Source organism: Thermobia domestica, chromosome 3 (assembly GCF_964235325.1).
Source record: "Thermobia domestica chromosome 3, izTheDome1.hap1.1, whole genome shotgun sequence".
Taxonomy (NCBI): domain Eukaryota; kingdom Metazoa; phylum Arthropoda; class Insecta; order Zygentoma; family Lepismatidae; genus Thermobia; species Thermobia domestica.
In genome coordinates, this window is record NC_137456.1 from 40,691,068 (window position 1) to 40,714,519 (window position 23,452).

At 36.0% G+C, this 23,452-nt stretch overlaps 1 protein-coding gene across 1 annotated transcript in view; it reads left to right on the plus strand.

Annotated features, from left to right (window-relative positions):
- Positions 1-22,950, plus strand: part of elg1 (enhanced level of genomic instability 1) — a 72,412-nt gene extending 49,462 nt beyond the window's left edge. Inside the window, exons 11-14 of the mRNA XM_081750705.1 lie at positions 2,592-2,785; positions 6,857-6,994; positions 13,255-13,910; positions 20,240-22,950. Of these exons, the coding sequence (XP_081606831.1) occupies positions 2,592-2,785; positions 6,857-6,994; positions 13,255-13,910; positions 20,240-20,489 (1,238 nt within the window). The 3' untranslated portion in view covers positions 20,490-22,950. The remainder of the gene's footprint in view (positions 1-2,591; positions 2,786-6,856; positions 6,995-13,254; positions 13,911-20,239) is intronic.
- Positions 22,951-23,452: the final 502 nt, after the last annotated feature.

The following is a 23,452-nucleotide window of genomic DNA, read 5'->3' on the forward strand; positions in this document are numbered from 1 at the left end:
CGTTTTATTACTCATTCAAATTAAGTGTAATGGCGTCAACTATTAAATGTATTGAGCCCAACTTTGGTTGTGAACTAACTGGAACAATGTATGTGATTCTACAGGTGACCACAAAGTTCCGGTATCCCTGAAAAGAACTTAATAAACCACTAAACATGCGTAAATAACTACACGGAAAGAACTGAATGACATGAACATCAATGCTTTCGAAAAGTTTTATTGAGATAGGAGACATTAAGTGTCCAAAAGATCAGTCTGTCGCCCGTCATTCTCATGGCGAAAGATAATACACTGTCACATTTTGTGGAACATTTTGCGGAGCATTGTAGGTGTAACTTGAGTGAAAGATTCTTTCACAGCTTCTGTCAGTTCGGCAGTGGTGTCGTAACAGTTTTATGCAACGACCCCCTCTATGAACCTCTATAGCGCACTATCACAGATGGCGAGGTCTGATCTTCGTGGTAGCCAGGCAAGTGGCAACTTGTAGTAACACGTTCTTCAATACTGTAAGTGGAAGTATCAGCCATCGTTCACACAATCTGAAACAATGGAAAACCTTACATTAGCATTTATCAATAGGTAACGGACTTGTGGCTACCCTGTATTCTCGTATTTAGGCTGGGGAGGACCAGACTTAATCCTTTATAGAAATACTATGGTTCAGACATTACGTAAGAGTATAATTTCAGGTCTCACGTCGTAGGCTCCGTGCTTTATTATTAGAAAACATAAATTCTTATGAGCTTTTTTTATGATTATATATCTTCTGTGATGAGACCGAAGTGCTTGGAGTGTACGGTTCTTAGGTTAAATGTTTTTACATTTCCTAATTGAGCTGTACACAGTGTCAATAAAAAACACTTTGATCGCTGAGAAGAAACATATATAATCAATTTGGATTGAACATTTCACTTGGTACGTCTAGTATAGTTATTAGTCCTTGTAATGCAAAGCAGCAAAACAAAGATCATTCTTTGCATATATATATATATATATATATATATATATATATAATAATTTCACTGTAAGTTTGTTTTACCCAGTAAAGTTAGTCACGTGCCTCTGAGTTTTGTTATTGTTCAGTATCTCTGTTAATTCATTTGTCTTTGCGGTCGTAATTCCGATTTGGTTACTATGAAAGTTGCTAGTAGAGATACGCATTTTTGTTGTGGCGAACTGTATTAGAAGCTCTGTAGTCGTGCTTTATCCTGGTTACCACTAACCTAATTCAACGTTTTCCTTTGATGATTTGTCGAAACTTACGAAAGACGAAGCACATGCCAGTCAGCTTGGGAGAAATAGCACATACCAGCATATACAGAATCTTATATATACACATTGAATCTGTATTTACAATATTCTGTTTTCTTTTGTCGTAAAAAATCAATTTTTAAAGTAGTAGAAAAATCGCAGTTGAAAGCTTTTGCCTTAAAACCTCTAGAAATAATTATCTGCAAGGAAAGGAAGTTACAGTTTAGTTTCGTACAATTTCACATATAAGTGAGTAATGAATTCCCTCTATATTTGGTCCTATCTTTAGGAATATGACTATACGTTAGTTAGTTCCGTTGTAATGATTTCATTATGTCTATATACTCGTATTTATGAAGTGAATCGATTTTAAAAACTCGTTTGTCACGATGTACGTTGAAAAAATATACACCAAGAACTCATATACAGGGTGTTTCTAAACAACAACGACAATGTTTGGGAGGTGATTCCTGACACCAAAATAAGACAAGAAGTATAGACCAACCTGAGTATACAAATGCTTCCTTTCGGAGTTCGGGTCAAGTCTTCACTTAGGAACTAATATGTGCGCTATCCAAAAATACATGTTTCGGAATCCTAAGGTATTTGCGTAACAATTTTTATGGAGGGAGTTTGGCTACGGGTATATAGTCTGAAGTACTCACCATGCAGGTTGGTCTATACTTTTTGTCTTATCTTGGTGTCAGGAATCACATCCTAAATGTTACCATTGTTGGTTTAAAATACCCTGTATATATAAATCAATATTAAATGCATAGAAAACATATCGTCTTTACAAATCACTGTCAAAGTGAATCATTTCTTGTTAAAATGATATAACGTCTGTAAATTTAATATTGGCCTTTTAGATATTTAAGTTCTTAGCGTAAGTTTTTTCAACATATATCAGGTGAAGGGAACAGTGGAGTTCTTGAAATTATATCACTTGATAAATGTACAGAAGTAATAATATTAATTCAGTTGAGATTATTGTCTCGAGTAATTGTCGTAATGTTTTCTCATTTGCTGTAGGGGCCGCGGTGGCTCAGTGGTAGAGCGTTCACCTCTGGTGCTTGGGGTCCCGGGTTCGATCCCAGCTCCCGCCAAGTGAACTTTGTGGTGGACAAACACCGTGTGCGTGGGTTTTCTCGGGGTTCTCCCGTTTCCTCCCACTTACTTCATTCCACCATTTCATACATTACTCATCATCACCGTTCCCTTTAGCCTAACCGGCATAACCGTGGGACGTAAAACTCAAAGATTTCATTTTTTTTTTCTCATTTGCTGTACTAGTTTTGTTTGCTATCAAAATCTATAATAATGTATTTTCTCGTTTGCAGCGTGTATGCTTCAGTTGATTTGTCTTGTGGAAGGAGTTTGGATCGATGAACATTTGGTGAATGGTGTTCTTAGTAGAAATGATGGTGATATAAGGAAAAGCATGCTTCAGTTGCAGTATTGGGTATTAACTGGCGGAGGTAGAACAGTTCAAATGAAGATTGATGGTGGAGAAGACAGTGCTAAGGAGCAGCAAGTATGTAGTTACAATAATATTGTATGAGAGTATAGTATTCTCGTGTTCTGTTCTTCTGTAGAATCAGTTTATTCCCTTACAATATTTCATACGCTGGTACTGCTGCGGACTTCGTCGGGCAAATGCAATTTCAAATAGCAAGCGCGTGTGAAACTTTCATGTCTTATTAAACCTGTCTTTAAAAAATCCGCACTAAAAATTGTCCAAACTAAGAGTATTTCTTGTTACTGCAATATTAAAATATGCTTGTCGTTTGATGTCTAATGTAATTTACATTACAAACTTGCTTTTGGTATTGTACCCAGTATCGTCAAATGTACTGTTCCCTATTTTCAGTTATCTTTCATTTTCCAATTAATCTTTTAAAAATACAAATCATTAATATATGTTGTAAGATGATTTCCAACATCACGCTAAATCTAAATGTCTAATTTATTAAAAAAAAAAAAAAAAAAAAAAAAAAAAAAAAATATATATATATATATATATATATATATATATATATATATATATATATATATATATATATATATATATATATTTTTGCTTTCTTTGACTATTTACTTTACAATTTGCATTATTCACAAACATGACATGAGGTCGATCGTATGTAGGGTGTCTCCAATTAAATATCCTCTCTCTTCTTCAGAAGGCTAAATCTTGTCTTCGCAGCCACAGCTTCCTATATGCAGCAGCCTTTTCTCTCCTCGGTGTAGGAAAAATAACTTTTCTTCTTGATCTTATGTTTTAAATGAGATGTTCTCGATCGCCCTTTCTTTGGTGGCCCCGCTTAAGAAGTCGCTAGCGCTCTTGCCTTTAGTGGGAGCGGTTCCGGATTCGATTTCTAGTAGGGACATTTGGTCGAAAGGGTGTAACAACCGTTTTTTGGGTTGTAGCGGCAGTCTTGAAACCAAGTAAACCACTACCTATGAAAGGGTCAGTTATCTTTCCCTTAATGCGGAAGAGTTTGGGCAAGTAATCTTTTTTTCATTTAAATTATAAATCTCCTTCATCATGAACAATTTATTATATAAATACTTTAACATGAATAGAAATTTAACAGTAACAAAATAAATGTGCTGACACAAACAACATTATTCAAAACCAAATTCAACCCTTTCCCATTTTGAATGGTAGTCCGGAAGTTATTACACATTAGCATTCTACTATTTAATATTCTAAATGGAATTTACAGATTATTCTTTTTGAAAGGTTTCTCATATCAAATATACTCTCAAATTGAATTTAATCCCCCAAATATTTAACAACATGATTATTCTAGTGACCAAAGACATACCACTCACCAAAAACTTTCAGCAGTTGGGCCAAAAAGAGGAAAAAAATAGATTAAAATTTAGTACTTACAAATTCTCGACGAGTCATATATCGTTGGCACTGTACACAAAATTGTTACATTTTCTTCCGTCTACCTTACGTCTAGGAGCACTTTAAGTCAAAAAAACTATACCGAGATTACATTATACTAATTTTCAATTTGACGAACACGATTTCTAGGCCCCTACTCCGGCTTTCCTCACGTTTCATTTTAATGGAAACGTAGTAGTTACGGGTAGATTACAAAAGATAAGTGGCGTTTCAATCACTTCGAACAAAGGAATATCAGAACCCTGACATTGACCTACAGAGTCAATGTTTCCATATACAAGTTAACTAATCAGCTGATCGAGAATGTCCAGTTCTTCGATAAAAAAAAAAAAAAAAAAAAAAAAAAATTTGCAGAGATGTCTCAGGGTCAGTCATCCTAAGTGGTATCTTCCTTATTTACACCAGGCAAATATTTGGGTAGTGCCTAACATACAGGTCCCAAAGCGCTTCCCTTCCCGGATAGTGTGCTCGCCGAGAGATGTCGTGACTGACTTAAAGCCGATACTGTCCTGAAGTATGTATAAAAATGAATAAATAAATCTATCGTCCTCTTTTTCAAGAACTTGACTTAAAAATGTGGAAAATGTCTGAGTAAGTGTCCAGTTAGCTTCACTTTGCATACTTCTATTACTTTAAGCAGTAGTTCTCCCAGGAAGGGAGTAAAATGATTCTAAAGAGAAGCAGAACATGTAACGTAAGGTAGAATCGTTTCCTTATATTAGAACAATTTGCGTAAAATAATATGAACTCATTAATGCCATATAAGAGTAATTACATCCCAGTAGTAAAATTTAAAACACTTGCAAAGACGAGATTTTTATCAAAACTAAGCCATGAGCGTGTACAGAATGGGTTTCGTGTATCTTCGAAAATAATTATATAGAGTTTATACGTATAATCCAACTGGAATACTAAAATTATTGCAACCGAATACTTGAAATGTGTTTCTCCTTTAAGGTACTTTAACTATTTGAGCTAATGTGTAATTAGCTGCCTAAATACGAAAATGAAACAGTATGGTCTTATGTATAAAAAAATTAAAATATTCATTTTTCTTGTACAAGGGAATGCTATTATAGGGTTAGGAATTAGATCTATGGCCATATTAGACTGATACTACTGTAATAACCGTGAAAGGGTTGACACAATGAGAGTAAGCTACAGTTCTTTCTGTGTTACAATGGCAATGGTGGAAGCTGGTTATAAAGAAAGGTTTATGGTAGGGACTGATAAGCCTTTAGATCTTAACTTTCGAGGAAAAAGTTTGTTTACAATTTTTAGAATCTAGAGATGTGCTTGCTTGTATTATTATTATTATTATTATTATTATTATTATGATTATTATTATTATTATTATTATTATTATTATTATTATTATTATTATTATTATTATTATTATTATTATTATTATTATTATTATAGTTTCAATATTGATCTTTTATCATTATGCATAACATACCGAATATAGATCAATACTGACAATATTCATAATAATAATAATAATAATAATAATAATAATAATAATAGCACCAAAACATACCATAACTTTCATTGACAAGGTTTGTTTCGTAATAGGAATAGATGATACTTAGATAAATTATTGCATCCCCATCGAACATCATTAAGGTGATAATTTAGTTACTGTTGCGCATGATCCTAAATAAATGAGTAGTTAGTGTGCTTGTTGTTTCAAGATAGTTTCTTATGGGACATATGATTCGAAATAGACCCTCTCTTACCTAGGTATATAGCCTCCATGCTAAAAAGAAGTCAAATTGTTATTACAGGGTGTCTACTGGTCATGAAAGTCATGAAAGTCATGAAAAAGTCATATATTTTGCTTAGTGGTCATGAAAGCCATGAAAAAGTCCTTTATTTACCCAACTGGTCATGAAAATCTGAAATCTCAGAGTATATTTTTATACCTCATACTTTTATACCTCATACTGCATGTACTGAAACAGTTGTATCAGGTCAGTAATTGAGAGAATTTCCCCCACCAGTTAGTGCTGGCTAACTGGTACTTTACTGTCTTCCTAGCTGCTCCCCATTTCATCTTCTAGTCTCTGTAATATAGTAACAACTTTTTACTGTCCAACTTTTTGATCTGCTATTTCTTTACTTCTAAGAAATGTAAATTGTGTATTTTTGGGCCTTTAGACTTATGCAAATAATATTATTCGTTTGAGTTTGCAGATTTTAAATTTGATGATCTATTTTTTTAAAATGAATTTCTTTTATAATTTGTTTTGACTTTGGGCAGTTCTCTGAGTACTTAATTTCAGACAAATTTCTGCTAGATGGATAATTATACTCAGAATTAAAACTTCAAATACAGTATAGAGTGATTCACTGGTAAGAGCAGGCCCGTATTTAGGTAAGTGCTATTCTGTGCTCGAGCACAAGGCGGCAGAATTTTAGATTCTTTCTTTAAGATTCACAATAAGTGATATTTAAGACTAGCAACCCGCCTAGTTCCGATGCACCACTGATGGTAGGGGTTTATTATTACTAATGGTAAATTTTTATCGCCATGGTCATGAAAATTTGAACAAAAAGGTCATGAAAAGTCATGAAAAAGTAATGAATTTACTTTCTGGTATTCCAGTAGACACCCTGTATTATTAACGAAATGAAATGTTGATTTTGTGCATATAAACTTAGCTTTTTTTGGTTTGTTTTCAGAATGTAGATCTAATAACTGAGGAGCTGTGTTTAGATGGCGTCCAGGAGAAGGAGCCTAATGAAGATCAGTCTGTTGTTTTACAACATGTTGGATGTGCTGATGGACTTTTAGGCCTTAATTTTCCTCCGGCTACTAAGGTGAGAGATCAAAACATAAATGCGAGTTCATAATATTTGTGGCCTGGCGTAGTTAAGAGATATCACAATCGATTCGTTATTTTAAAAAGGACTCTGTACCTATATTGCATTTCGATGATAATTTGAAACGAAATGGTCAGTGGAGAGCATGGTGGCTCAATGATAAAACACTTACTTTCTGTGTTAAGAATTCGTGGCTCGATTCCAGATTAATTGCGCTTATGATGTACACTATCATGTCCGTTTCTTTCTTTTTTCGAAGGGGAAGTTCCCGTTTCCTTCCGTTTATCACATTTGCATTTATCATTTTTTTTTAACGCACGAATAGGGATTAACCCCGAGATGCTAAACTTTCTACTTCATTTTCATTTCACAGTGGTCAGTGTGTGTCGTAATACAAGTGGAAGTAGTGATGCTTCTTCAGAGAATGGGGGCACGGTGGCTCAGTGGTAGAGTGCTCACCTCTGTTGCGTGAGGTCGCTGGTTCGATCCCCGGCCAAATAAGTTTGCGGTGGACAACATCGTGCCCGTGGGTTTTCTCGGTTCCTCCTACTTTTCATTCCACCAATTCTTCCATCATCATTCACTTTAATCGTCTCCCTTAGCCGAAAGAGCATAACCGTGGGCCGTTAAACTGAAATGTTTCATTTCATTTCAGTTCTTCAGAGAAGTCGACTTCTTTGTGTTCCAGTATCCGCGAAGTACTACATAGATTAGCATTAAAAAAAGCGAAGGTTATTCCCATGACATCATGCAATAGTGTCGCTCCACCATCTCAGATTTTCATGACTTTGATATCTGAATGCTTTTCATTCAAGCATTCAAGCTAGTTATATATCTTAAATAAAAATAAAATACGACCAAATAAAACACACATTATTACTAATATATGTTACAGATTAGTAATAATTACAGACCGGATGTTTAGGCACTAAAAACCTGTAAAATAGGCAGGCAAATAGGCACTAAAAATTTTAAAAATAGGCAGTAAAATAGGCACTAAAATGTAACTCGAAATAATGAAGATAAATACTCAATACCATTAAAAAATAGATTCAGGTCATAGATAATGTTCAAAGAATATAGAAACATACATGCGTGTAATATCTTCTTTTATTGTACATATAAAAACAAAGCTTGTTATGCATTCCATACATACTGGGTGAACCTAAAGGATCTGCACATACTTCGGGATGTGATTCGTGATATCAAAAGAAGACATTCAAGATATCATGATGATGATGATTCTGACATTCAAGAGAACTTTTTGCCGTCTTTACATGTCACGAATCATCTGTCGAAGTATGTGCACGATTTTCGATTCCAAGTTGGCACCTCTGTCTCTCGTACACGACGACGAATTAGACAACATGCAACAGGACTTTTGTCTTCTTTTCATGTCACGAATCACCTCCCAACGTATGTGCACATCTATCTGTTCCGTTTCAATTGTCAAGATTCGATTTTCGATTCCAAGTTGGCACCACAATCACTCGTACACGGCACAGAATTCGACAAAATACAAGAGGACTTTTTGTCTTCTTTTGATGTCATTAATCACCTTCCAAAGTATATGCACATCTCTGAAGGTCACCCTTTTTGTACATTGTAACGTAGCACGTGCTTGTATTTACAAACACTTATTATACGTATATATGCGTCTTTATTTATATTGTATAAATTATATGTTTTCCCAATCAAGGATTATTTTAAAGAAAATGCATAGAATAGGCAATATTAGGCATTAAAGCGATTATTTAGGCAGTAAAGGTCGAAATAGGCAAAATAGGCAAAATAAAATTGGCTTAAATCGAAACTAAAATCCCCCACATAAACTTTAAAACGCTATTTTGATCATATCTTTAATATTAAAGAATAGGCATTTTGCCTAACATCCGGTCTCTAGTAATAATAAATGTTTGCTTTGGTGTTTAGTATTAACCTTGGTGTATATTTGGTGGCGACGTACCTGGAAAACCGGGAAATGTCAGGGAATTTTGCTAAGAGAAATTTGGATTTGCTAAGAATGATATTTGAAAGACATTTACGACAGTAAGTCAGTATCTGCAATCAATTATTATTTATTATTTATTACCACAAGAGTACAGTGTTTTTATTAATATAATTTTTCAGCATAGTCACCGTGCTTTTCAATGCACCTGGTGCACCGCTGCACAATCTTTCAAATACCCTTTTCAAAAAAAAAAAAAAAAATTTTGTTGCGCAGTAAGGCACGAATGCACCGCTTTCTTCACCCGTTGATCGGAGCTGAGTTGACGGCCTTAAGACCAAACATATGGTAATCCGACGGATCGAGATCGGGACTGCATGCAGGATGCTCCAATACCTCGAAACGCAGCGTTCTGAAGAGTTTGAACGGTGTGGGCAGCGGTATGTGGACGCGCATTGTCATGCAAAACACAAGAACGCCTTTCGACAATTGACCTCCTTGTTTATTACGAATTGCACGCTTCAGTTTGCTAACCAGCATATCACTGTGCCGTGTAATGTTTATTGTTGACCCCTTTTTTAGTTAATGTTCCAGGATTGGCCCTTGTGAGCGTTACTTTCATGGAGATGTATGACTCTTGAATTTCTTGACGAGAGATCCGGGGTGCTTCTATTCCATGCTCTAGCGTTTGCACTCTGGTTTAAAGTGATGAATCCACGTTTCGTCTGTAGTGATGATTGGCACGAGAAATACTTCTTCGTTAGCATAACGGTCCAGAAGGTGCTCACAGATTCTTACACAGTTTCGCTTGTGTTTTTCATCGAGTTTTTTTTCGGAACCTATCTCGCACAGACTTCGTCAAAGTGAAGCCTGTTATGTATGATGTCATATGCAGAATCGTGACTAATCTTCATATGAGTTGCCACTTCAGCAGTCCATTATTCAGAAATACGGTACGGACTCGTTCAATAATGTCATCAGTTATTGCTATAGCTGCTCTTTCCTCATCCTTCACGCTCGTTCTACCATTTTTGAACTGTTCAGTCCACTGGTAAACACTTCGCTGTGGAAACACATCCCCGTATCATGCTGAAAGTCTTCTATTAATTTCCGTTCCGGGTACATCTTCAAACCACAAAAACGGATCACAGAATACTGTTTTTCTTTGGTGCACACAAAGTGTGGCGTGATCATCTTTACTTCGCAACAAAGCAAAGCGTATTGATGTGATAACTCTGCAATGTACCACAGGCAAGCCAGCGGTGACATCTATCGCCTGTTGAACACACAATACCGTAGAGCCAACCTGAAAACAAATAGAAATATATTGCATTTACTTATTGACTTACCTTCGTAAAAATGAAGGTTTTAAGACACTTTCAGATGTTGTTAGGAACTTGTTTTTCATTTGCCAACTTTGGTCTTATACATTTATCTCTGTTATCCACTATAGATGTGTAAAAAACTTCTATTCTGCAGCTTTGCGCATTATTATTTTTTTTTTTTTTACTTGAGTAGTGGAATATGATATTGGTGAATTAGCTACAAAATACAGTTAGATCAACGATGCAATGATAAATTTATTTTCAACGCACGCATAATTCCAATATTTTTTTTGTTTTTTTCGTTTCCACTAGTTTCGATTTTACTGGAGTTTCCCGTCCTGTATTAACTGAAGGTAGCTGATCACACAAGAGGAGGAATTTTGGAATACAGTTACTCGTGTTCGAGCTGCTTTATTTTCATTGTAATGTTTTTTAAATTAGCAAAGAGGTTTATTTCTGAAGTGCTTATGAGCTTACGAAAATTGCTGTTAAAGTTGTACATCATCGTATGCGTTAAGTCACGAATAGTTGGACTAATTTCGTCGGACCCTGGATCCTAAAATAGGATATTTTTACAGATACCAAAGTGTACTTTCTGCTTTGTGCTTAAAATGTAATATTTGTTAATTATTCTGCGTTTGTAGATACGTATTTAATTATGGGGTAGGTGGTTCAGTTGTAGAGCGTTTACCTTTGGTGCGTCGAATCCCTAATTCGATCCCCGACCAAGTAAGTTTGTGGTGGACAACTTCTGTCTGTTTTTTCTCGGGATACTCCTGTTTCCTCCGACATTCTCATTCCGTTAACTTTTCCATCATCATTCACTTGGCCTTAATCATCGTCTCCCTTAGTGTAAAAGGGGCCGCTGTGGCTCAGTGGTAGAGCGTTCACCTCTGGTGCTTGGGGTCCCGGGTTCGATCCCAGCCCCCGCCAAGTGAACTTTGTGGAGGACAGACACCGTGTGCGTGGGTTTTCTCGGGGTTCTCCCGTTTCCTCTCACTTTCTTCATTCCACCATTTCATTCGTTACTCATCATCACCGTCTCCTTTAGCTTAACCGGCATAATCGTGGGACGTAAAATTCAAAGATTTCATTTTTTTCCCCTTAGTGTAAAGGGCATTATTGTCGGACGTTAAACTGAAAGATTTCATTTTTATTTTATTTATTTAATCTTTCTCCATCAATAGTTTTGCATTTGTAATTATTTATTAATGATCCGTCTCGTACGATAAAAAGTCATTGTTTATTCTCATTTTAAAATTATTCCGGCATTATAAATGATACAGCGGTTTGCGAACGATATTTATGCCTGTACTTGAGTTAAAATGAAGTTTCATTTTCTTCCTCTTCGATCATCGACTGTGTAGTGGGTGTGGAGATTGCATCACAGTGTTTGCGCATCGGTTAATTACTAAGCATTTAAAGGTCTAAGTTTCCTCGCAAGCGTCATGGGCTGTGAAAGAAGCTGGTACCTGATCTAGATTATATATAGTAATAATTAATATATGTTTTAACAAGTCAGGGTACACAACTGTCGCACGCTATTAAATTAAGATGATTCTTTATCTGTTGTATTATTGTCTTTAATTTGCACCAAAACAGTTTCGGTAGATACTACTACATTCTTCGATCGACGAATCATTGTACTAATATTTTCACATCCCTGATTCTTAAATCGGTACGAATTAGGGTTGTAAATAATAATAATAATAATAATAATAATAAAATAATAATGCGAATATTCCGATCGAAGATAGTAGCGTATACCGAAACTGTCTTGGTACAAAATAAGAACGTGGTGTAATAACAGGGTGTCTATTGGTCACGAAAGTCACGAAAAAGTCACGAAATTTAGCTTTTGGGTAACGAATTTTTTTAAACTGTATAAATGTAAGTATAGATTGGAAAATTTTGTTCTATAAAACATCAAAATTCACCACTAAAAATGTCTATGGTCTTCTTTACACGCTACCAAATCGCAAGCAAAGCACACTGTTTCTATCGCATGGATGAAAATTCGGCCTAATTCGCACCCAAATTCGCTCTTGAAAATGTTAGGAAATGTTGTGATTTGGTAAAGAAAAGGTCATGAAAAAGTCACGAAATTTCATTTTGGAATTTAGTAGACACCCTGAATAAGTAATCATTATTTTTTTTTTCTTAATACATGCTTATTTAATGTTTTACAATAATAATATCAGCCACTTACATAGTGAAAATTAAACTTGATAAGTACCATACTATGTTTGTATTTCTATAAGTTTTGAACTTAATTTCATTTACTTTTTTATACAAGGGTAATCCCAAAAGGAAGTTCTCCAAACAGTGGGGATACAGACAAACTCAGGTGTGATTGTTGGCAACACTGCTGTGTTTGTGGTTTTTCCCCACACCCAGACAAGTCTGTATGCACCTCGCTGAAACGCTCATCTTAGCTTGTCAGCCGTTTGTAATGGAGTTCTCGTTTGGCGCTACCGCCAAGTGCGAAGTTCGCACAGTTATTCGGTTTTTGAACGCAAAAGGCGTTAAACAGATTGAAATTCATTGTCAGTTGACGGAAGCGTACGGCGAGTCGTGCGTGGATGTTAAAAACGTCCGCAAATGGTGTAAGGAGTTTACAGCAGGTCGTACTAAAGTTCATGACAAAGAAGAAGCGTCAATTTCTGACGAGACGGTCTCTATAGTTGAGCAAACCATGACAAGCACTTGTTTCCTAAATTGAAAGTATATTTGGTCGGAACGCGCATTAGCAACGAGGTTCAACGGTTCATCAAACACATTATGGCAAGCTAGTATGATATGGGCACCCAAAAACTGCCACAGCACCTACAAAAATGCATCAATTGAAATGAAGATTAGGTAGAAAAACAGATAAATGTACAAGCTTTAAAGTTGGGGCTAATTTTTGGATTACCCTCGTATATTTACTTATTTTGTTGTATTAAATGTGAAGAGTAACTGTAATATAATTCTTCATTTTCAAGGGTCCATGGCATCTCCCGTATCCATTAGATTTGGGAAGTTTTTGGTTCAACATGCACAATCTACTGCCATTACCTTTGACCTGTTCTGTAAGAAAAGAATGGAAGTTTCCACTGCGTAAACCAGCGACAGGCTCAAATTCACGTTTGAGTGAATTGATGCCGTTGGATATTTCTTCAGACGAGGAAGAAGAAATAGCAGCTTATGAGAAATCAGAAGTGAAAACTAACAAAGATTCCAAAGAGAGAGAAGTGAATAAGAGTGATAGTGATGTGCCACAGGCACAAAAACAAGAGGTTAAAAAGACGCGAGAAATGCTCATAAGAGAAAAACAAAATATGGATTCTGTTCGTAATTTAGCTGTTAATTTATCTCTGTTGGACGTTTTGAGTAGCTGTGTCGAGGACAGTAGTACTGAGCCCACTGGAACGTTTTGGCCGAGAATTGTGAAACCGGGAATGTCTTGTGAAAGTAATAAAGAACAGGAGAATTGTGAGAGTGGACATGGACTGTCAGCGAATTTATCCCATTGGCTAGCAGAGAATGTTACTAACAGGTGTTGCACTCAGTTATCTGCCAATAATGTGGATGGGAAAGTGTCTGACTTGAAAGATGAAGAAACTATTAACTGGTTCTCGCCTACGTATGAAGAGAGATGGTAAGTGGTCTGTGTGTCTAAAATAGCAAGTTTATATCTAGACTGGAAAGCTTGTGAGGCTAGAAACTGATATGATTAAGTGTCATTAGAAATCGTTGAAGTTGGTTGGTTGGTTTCTTTTCTCTTTATTTATTGTGATGTCTTAAAAATGTTAAATAGTGTTTTTTATTGGATCAAAAGATCCAATATATTTAAGACAAAAATTTTCTCGTAGGCCATATATATCTGCAGAACTACATATAGTGTAGCCAAACCCAACCTATCACTCATAACTTAGTATGATGTGCTTATTTTGTAAAATATACGAAAACTCGATTTAGGGCCCATTTAAAAAAAATGTGGCCCCTGATCTAAAAATGCATCAAAAGATCCAATATATTTTAATCAAAAATTTTATTTTCTTGTACGCCTTATATCTGGAGAACTACATATAGTGTAGCCAAACGCAAACTATCACTTAACTTAGTATAACGATTATTTCGTGAAACATTCGTAAACTCGATTTAGGGACTATTCAAAAATTTTGTGGCGCCTGATCCAAAAATTAATTATTGGCTAAGATCACAATCTTTTGATCCATTTTTTTTTTTTTTTTTTTTTTTATATCATTTCTAAAATTCTTGTTTTGTTCAACATACTGTGATGTATATGATTTCAGTTAAATTGTTTTTAGGTGCACGATTATCGATATTTTAATTTTGTTGGAATAGTGCAGAATTCAAGTCCGTTTCTTTCCTCAGTACAAAAGAATTGGTAGAGGAACAACATACATATAACTCTACAACCGCACACGCAAAGAGAAATTGAGCTCCGAGTTCGAATTATAAAAAAATATCACTACAACTCGTACAAGAAAAACACGGTGTTTTAGTAGTATATCGCACACTTCTGATGCGATGGATCTCTGGTTCGATCCATTGTTATATTTATGGTGAACATAATCGTGCGTGTGGGTTTTCTCGGGATCCTCCCGTTCCCTTATTCTTATTCGACGAATTCGGAAGCACGGTGGCTTAGTGGTAGAACACTTACCTCCGGAGCGTGGGGTCCCTGGTTTGATCTCCGGACAGGTAAGTTTGTGGTAAACAGTATCGTTTCCATGGATTTCTCGGGATACTTCCGTTTCCTCCCACATGTCGTTCTACAGATTCTTCCATCATTCATTTGCTTAATCATCCGTCTCCCTGAGCCTAAACGGCATATTCGTGGGACGTAAAACTAGAAGTTTCTTTTTATTTCAATTTACTGTACAGTAACGCTTCTTTCACATTAAGGCGGCGATTTGCCGCATGAGAAGTGAACCCTTTCATATTGCGTGGCGTTTTGCCGCGAATGAAAAATATGCGAGCAGGGTTGCTGTGCAACTGAAGAAACGAGACAAAGCCTTGTGGCTCTTGTCGTGTTGTGGTGGTTGCAATGGACAGACACAAAAAGTGTCTTCTACTCGCCTTGTTAAGACAAACAAAAAAAAAAAAAAAAAAAAAAAAAAAAAAAACATACGGGTTCACCTTTGTTTTAGAGAAGTGGTATCTTGAAGGAGATTTTTCTATACTGTTTCCACAATTGATAGACTTGAGCAAAATAGCGGCCAGATTCTGGATACTTAAAATACCATCTCGATATTCACCTGCTGTAATTGGAAAACCAGGATTAAGTCCTTTCAGGATAGTCAGAGGTTGAAATATATCCCAAAATCCCAAGTCAACACTCAACCGTTGAGCCCAGGGCTGGTCTGTAGGTATTATTATTAATAATAATAATATAGTATTTCGGGTTTGTAACATTGTTGAATTTAATTTTGGAGCACCAGAAATTTATAGAATTACAAGCTCATTTGCCTAGCGCTGCCCGCACATTTATCCCAATCTATTACATAGAAAAAAAAATGTATTGATTTGGACTCTTTTTAATCAACGACCTATGGATTCGACACTTCGGTAATATCGGTCGTTTTCGATCATTTTTACATGTCATCTTTTCCCCTATATTATATGTAACAAGTTTGGTTAAAAGCACTCCAGGTGTCCTAGGCTAGAACATCACAACGTACACAAACACACTCCATACATATATATATATATATATATATATATATATATATATATATATATATATATTGTTTGTAATGTCTCGCTTGGCTATACGCGGTAATCTGCCGCGCCGCTTTCTAGCAGGGATATGCGGCTGGTTTTTCTCGCCGCTCGCGGCAGTTCGCCGTCAAATGAGAAAGGGCTGTAAGAGCTCTTTAACCCGACACGTTTGGGATCACTGCCACACCTATATTGGATTTTCGAAGGTCATTATAGTTTTAAGGGTAAAACCAAAGATAAATAACTCTAGATTAAAATGCAAACAATTAAAACATGTAATTTGTTTACTTCCATTCTGTTAACTTAAAACGCAGATGATGTAAATATCCTAGTGTACAAAGTATTTTGTCACTCTTTCAACTACGAGGTTTAAAATATTGTTCTTATTTATAATTCAATAGAGCACAAGATCAAGTTCAAATATTGAATATTTATTTAATTCAATATTTTTGCAACTCGGTCAGTGCTAGATTATAGAATGGGCCGAATCATAGAATACTGGATTAAAGAGCACTTACTGTACAGTTGAGAATGATATATCCTTAAAAACTAGTGCTATCTTTCCTATGTCCTAACTAATGTCCTATCTTTCAAACAGGGGTCAAAGCAGGGACGGCGTAAAGTGATCACCCTCTATTTCACCCGTGCACAATTGAGAAGTTCGTGTTGTTCAGTCGCATACCTTCTCTGTATGATCTTTCGTTAATAACTGGCATACAAAAGACAATTAAAATCAAATTTTGTGTGAATTAAGGAGAATTACATTCGTTCTGTGCTACAGAAAGCTACATCAAATTAACTCTTCGTTCAAAAAGAAAGATTAACTCACTTGTATAGTGGGAAATAATGCATTACTACTTTTGATTGTATGAGACTGGTACGCACCTCCTATATTAACAAAGTATGTGCTGTTTACATACATTCAGCTTCAGTTATGTTCAACATTTGGGTGAACCCTACGTCACTTCAACGTAACCTGCGGCCAGTTCATCATACCATTGCAATCTGTATCTCAATATTAAAAGCGTGTGAGAAATTTTTGTGGGGTATGTTTTAAACGCTGGAACATATCAGTTCTGAGTTTTTTTTTTCTTTTTTTTTTCCCTGGACGCAAAACATCTGTCTCGCAATTAATTCTTCAGTTTTGAAAATGGACGGAGGTCGCTGGGATATAGTTATTGGGAGCCAAAGAGGGACTCTTTCGATGTTCTTACCCTGTGAAGATACCTTCTTCTTACCCGGGAGACTATCTTGTATTCATCTAGTTGTCTAAGTACCTAATGTGAACCAATCTTGACAATTACAAGTGGTCTGTAAAAATTCTTTCTACGATGTAATGAGAGAATCCTGTAAGGACACAGATATTCTCAACAGTTACCTTTCTGTTTCCCATGACACGGGCCTCACAGAAGCAATATTTTCTGAAGTGGTTGCACCAGTTGGGCTTCCGGATCTTCTTTTGACCCCCACACTCATTTCTGTGCAGTATAGTCAGCAAGGGCAGTGCCCTCACAAACATCCTTCAACTGGCGATAAATATCGATACCCTTTTCACAACATGTAGACAAAATTTTAAATAGGCACCTCGACGGTGAAATCAGTCATTTCAAGTCCATATCAAAGAAGGCTTTGTTTCACAGGTTCAATATATTTAAAACGAACATAGAACCTTAAAATTTTGCACAGTTATACCTTAAAGTCCAAAGATCAATCCTCAGTTTCACTAAAAAACTCTCACGTGTTTTGAACCTACAGCAAAACGGCACGTACTTTTTTTTTTTTTTTTTTTTTTACGCACCTCGTATATTGTGAATAACCGTTCTCTAAGTCATTGACGTGTATGACGATGTTAGTTCTTACTAATGACTGTGTGGATTAAAAGATTCCTCAATGAAAAAAGATGAGGAAAATAATGATAGGTACAAAGAAATTCGGAAACGGTATTGGAAAACACGATTGTACGAGGCGTATCCGGAAAGTAAGTACAGTTTTGGAAAAAAAAAATAGTAAACATTTTTTAAAAAAATTTTATTGTCACAAGAAAGAGCATATCTTACACTAGTTTTCCACATAGTTTCTACCGTTGTTGTGGCACTTGTCGTAGCAGTGCATCAACTTATCTAGTCCTTCCTCATAGAACGATGCCGCCAGTGATGAGAAAACAATTTCGTTTAAAACTATTCTGGAAATTTGCGGGAATTCGCCTGAAAGCGTTGTCATAGTGAAACGTCTGTTTTCTTTACGGATTTTTTCATCGATTTTCCTCAAGTCATCGTTGACAACAGAAGGCCGACCACTCCGGGGCTCATCGTGGACATTAGTTCGACCCTCATTAAACAGCCTTACCCACTTTCTCAGCATTCCATCAGGCATTGCGTTTTCACCATAAACATGTTTAATTTCACGATGAATTTCTGCCGGTTTCACGTTCTTTCCGTTTAAAAATCGAATTACCGAACGAATCGCACAGTCGGCGGGATCGTCAATTGTCTTAAACATTTTAAACTTGGTCTGTAAACAGATAACAGATAACTGCGCAAAGCTACCAAAATGGCGTCAGTTGCGAGCAGATGAACAAGGACGACTAGCGCGCATGCGCGGAACGCCGATCGCAGCGCAGCAGCGGCGGAAATGCGAAACGGTACTTTCCGGATACGCTTCGTATAACGGGATTGCAGACTTGTATAAGGGGATTGAGATCGTAGCGCTGTTCATCATACGACACAACTTATTTAAAAAAAAAAAAAAATCCTTTCGTATTCATTACTCCCGTAACAAAAAGAGCTTTCTGTCCAAATCGCACGTTTCTAGATATATTAATACGGTCTGAATTTCAAGTGAATCACTTTCACTATTCCATTTAATTGTACATATTGTTCCCTCTACCCTTTCCAGGAGTGGAATTTTCGAAAACGCTGAAATGTGTGTGTGTCTGATTTTTTTATAAGGAGTTTATATGCCGTTTCATCTCTATCGCCAGGAATGATACGCTATTCTTGGGGGAAATGTTGAACTTCCCTTTTTTACCCTTAGAATGTGTATTTCCAGAAATCCTTCTGTATCCCTTATCTTCGTGACAAAAGGAGTATTGTCTCAAAATTTCACGTTAATACTGTAATATACCCTTGGCGATATATATATATATATATATATATATATATATATATATATATATATATATATATATATATAAGTAGGGAGTCAAAATTATTATCCCGATTTCAATATTTTTTTTTTTTTTGTTTGCTTTCGATAACACGAATGTAAACAGAGATTACACACTAATTAATCAACTCAAAAAAGAATTTTTTTCCTGACATTATAAATGTTCAATATGCGATCCACGAGTTACAAGACACACACCTAGTCTATAATCAAGTTCCTGCCAAACTCATACTATTATGTCAGAGTCAATATCAGCCACAGCTGCAGTGATGCGCTCACGCGATTCAACCACAGTTATAGCAAGTGGCAGCACAAATACCGTAGGTTTACATATATATATATATTAACAGAAATGTCGATGAACTAGAACAACGAACTTAGTCGCATGAAAATCAAGCGTACAGAACGGTTTGTGGCCTGTAGGAAGCCTGTAGGAAAATTAATGTATGTAGTTTTTAAGTAAAATCATTGCTTTTAGATTTGGCAGTGTCAATAAGAGTTCCATCACCATCTTGCGTATTTTAAAGATAATAATAAGTTAACTATCCACAGGGTAAATACTATTCCTTACTGCTTTCTGATGTACTTATACCTCTCTTCATTCTTCTCAGTCATTATAAAATGTTTTCAACAGGAAGTTTTTACAGCTATCATCATAAATATTCTGCCGTTATTGGCAGGTAATTTGAAGCAAACTGAAAACTTTCTGTGCATCATGATCGTCAGCTTAACTCTTCATTTTTACGTAAGAATTTTCTGTTTTAATATTGCCCATCAATTACACTCTTTCACCCCTTCCTCTTTTTCATTCCACCATAATTTGAAGTACGTTCCTCATAATACAGTTCCTTCTCAGCCAATGTCCCATTTAGTTCAAGTTGTCAACTATTTCTTGTCCAATTTACTTAGCAACTGATACGGATTGGGCATTGACCTTCTATGGTGCATCGAGAATATGGAACTTAATTCATGGCACTTTGAGATATACTGGGTATGCATATTTTTTCATTTATATCTCTGTGCGCATTCATTATACATCTTAACTAACGAATGGTTATTTATTTTACTTGACAGTTGGAGAGAGAGGTTCCAGTCGGAGCATTCGAGTGTTATTTCTTATCTTCCGCCTAATGTGCAATTGGACAGGTCAGCAGTAAGTGGAGATTACTTACCGACGCTAAGGACTATTTGCCGATTTGAGGAACTTCGGTATGTGACGAATACAAAGCGAAGGAATCGGTATTTCCATTATTTGAAAAGCATTGGTATACATGCAGAACAAAGTACGTTCACTATGTTGTGTAACGTGCTTCAAGACACGTGATTGTACAGTGATATGTACAGTGAATGTACGTGCAACAGCCAGTGTGGAAATAGAGCCAGTGTGCGTGTATTTAAATTTATTATGTTGTGAAAGTTAGAAGTTGTGTAATAATTATGGTATGATCGATCGATTCTAATTAAATTTATAGTGGATGAAATAGTTATACAGCTTGATTATTTACATATACAAGGTATTTTAGAAGGAACAGCATACATTTGGCAGATTGTCATTTATCGATTGTGCTAAATTATGAAAATACCATGATTATTTGTCAAATTCGTTACATTTTCGGAAACTTATGTGTAAAACACAGTATCAAAAAAAGTTTCCGTGTGAGAAAGAACTCTAAAGCACCATTGAAGCACTATTGAGTGATTGAAGCCGTTTGTTTTTCTATTAACTTGAAAATTTCGACAACCGGTGAGTTTATAGAGATTGCTTCCTGTCCATTACGGGGAAGAACTTTTAACTGATTTTTAGCGGTTCGATGCATACTTTGCAGTTCACGCCATTGAAACGTCCAATAAATAGAAATACAAATTCTCGTAAGAGGTTATATGCGTTAGATTCGAACTCCCTTATGTTTTCACATTAGCTAGAATCTGTTACAATGTTATAATCTGTAGTTTCGTACGAATCAGAAATATGTTTATAAGGAATTAATTGTATTTTATTATTTTCTCTGAGTTATTCGACAATACTACCAACAGCCAGAGTTTTACTATTCTTGCTAAAGACACCTTGTATATATGTTTGGTAGAGGATGATTTTCACAGGAATAAATTTACCTGTGTAAGATAATTTGTTATAAAAATGTACAAATTATAATAGATTATAAATGTTACTGTAATTGAGCGTGAGAGAAATATTTTACGGTTAGCGAATAAACGTAGTGCGTATAAAAATATAATGTTAGTTGATTTTAATTGAAATTGCTTTTTTTTTTTTTTTTTTTTTTTTTTTTTGTATTGTGCTTACGGCTATTTTGTTGTGTAAGTATTACAAAGAAACGTCAAATGAGATTAAATGGTGATAACTTCATATTTGGCTTGCCTGTTTAATTGTTGTTGTTGTTCCATGAAACATTCAACCAATTTCGGTACACTTAATCACAGACAATATTTCGTGATTGTCGATAGACGTTGCCATCGTACAGGACAAGAAAAAAGAACTTACTCAGGTTGCCTTGATATAGAGATGGGTAATGCACGCTTTATGCACTTTAGAAACTTTTACTAAATGTGGAAGAGAAAAATAAGACAGTGAAACTAGTATCCTTCTCGACAATCGTAATTGTGAATTAGATACTTTACAATTTGATACAATTTGCTTGGTGTTGGTAATCATTGTAGACTCGTTCTAGGTTATATGCATGTATTTACAGATGTACGAGGGCTGTCCAGAATGTAACTCATTGAAATTTAAAAAAAAGTAACAGAATGAACAAACCAAATTGTGTTTAAGCTATTTTTCCACATAATTGCCATGCAAATTAAGGTACTTATACCGTGGCAGTAAGTTTTTCAATACTGTTGCAGTAGAAATCTGCCTCCTGCGATTTCAACCATTTGCTTACACCGGCATACAGTTTGGCGTCAGTATCAAGCCGTTATGTAGCGAGTCATGTTTTCATCGCTGGGAAGAGGTGGTAGTCGCTCGGCACCAAATCCGGACTGTATGGTGGGTGATCGAACACCTCCCATTTAAAACCATCAAAGAGCTCTTGGGTACGCTTTACACGCTACCTTCGCGCCAAGTTTTCCTCGGCACTTGTTTTGAATCGCGCGCCTTAACTTTCACAATTTTTTTGCCAACAAAAACCTAATCACAGAACGCACCTCCCAAGAGGCGGAATTTTCTGTTGCAGTACACATTGTCACATGTCACAAAAACACGGTTAGAATGTCAGTCCTCATGTTACCACAGCTGAATGCGTATCGAGTGTGTCAACGTTCTGACACCAAGGTGGCGACTAGTCCCTCCCACTGCCACGATAGGCCGAAACGTCTTGTACTTTCTGGATAGCCCTCGTATGTATAGTAGGCATCACGGATAGTAACTGAAGGTGCCTGTTGCGTTTACATAACGGTGTTTATTAAATTTTGGTAATGTGACATGAAAGTGAAGTGTGTATATGATTGATTGGAGTTGAAGTATGTTCTACCGGAGTGCGGATAAGTTGCAAGGCGCTCCCACCGGCAATCGCACCCGGGACCTCGTGTAAATGATATGGTATTAAGGTGTAACAAAGTTAAATTCTACTCGTCTCAGGGTAAACAATATGCCTGAGAGCATAATACGAATTTGCTCGCTTGTAGAAGACGCCGAGATGCAGTTGTTCTAATTGTTTGCACATTTGACTTTTCAATAGTGTGTTTTTTACAAAATCCGTGCGTTTAATAATTTTGAGTCAATCGTGATAGGCATTTTTTATTATTAATTCAATGAGTTGAGTTGATTTTGAGTTTACGTCCCGTTCAGTAGCGAGGCTATATAAGACGTGGACCTACTGATTAACGTGGAATCCGAACCACATGAGCTCCCGCCGGGAATCGAACCCGGGTCTCCTACGCCAAAGGCGCGTACGCTAACCGCTTAGCCACGAAGGAGCTCTATTAATTCAATGACTTGAAACTTAAATATACTACTAGAGTCACACACACAGCTACAGCCAATGTACACTCATGTCCAAATTTATTGTTGCATGTCTATAAATGTATTGTTGTAGGAATATAATTTGATAACGAATTCGCCCGGTATTTCTTATAACGTTAGTATGTGTATAATCGGCAAAGACATGTATGTGGCAAATTTCTGTCAAAAGAGCGGTAAATAAGAATCGGTAAAACAAAAATAAAACTTTCTTGTCCATTTACCAACATTTTGTTGTACTTACTCTAATTTTCGTATTTATAATTCTTTTCCTATGAAATTTACCACAAATATATATTTCACGATTATAC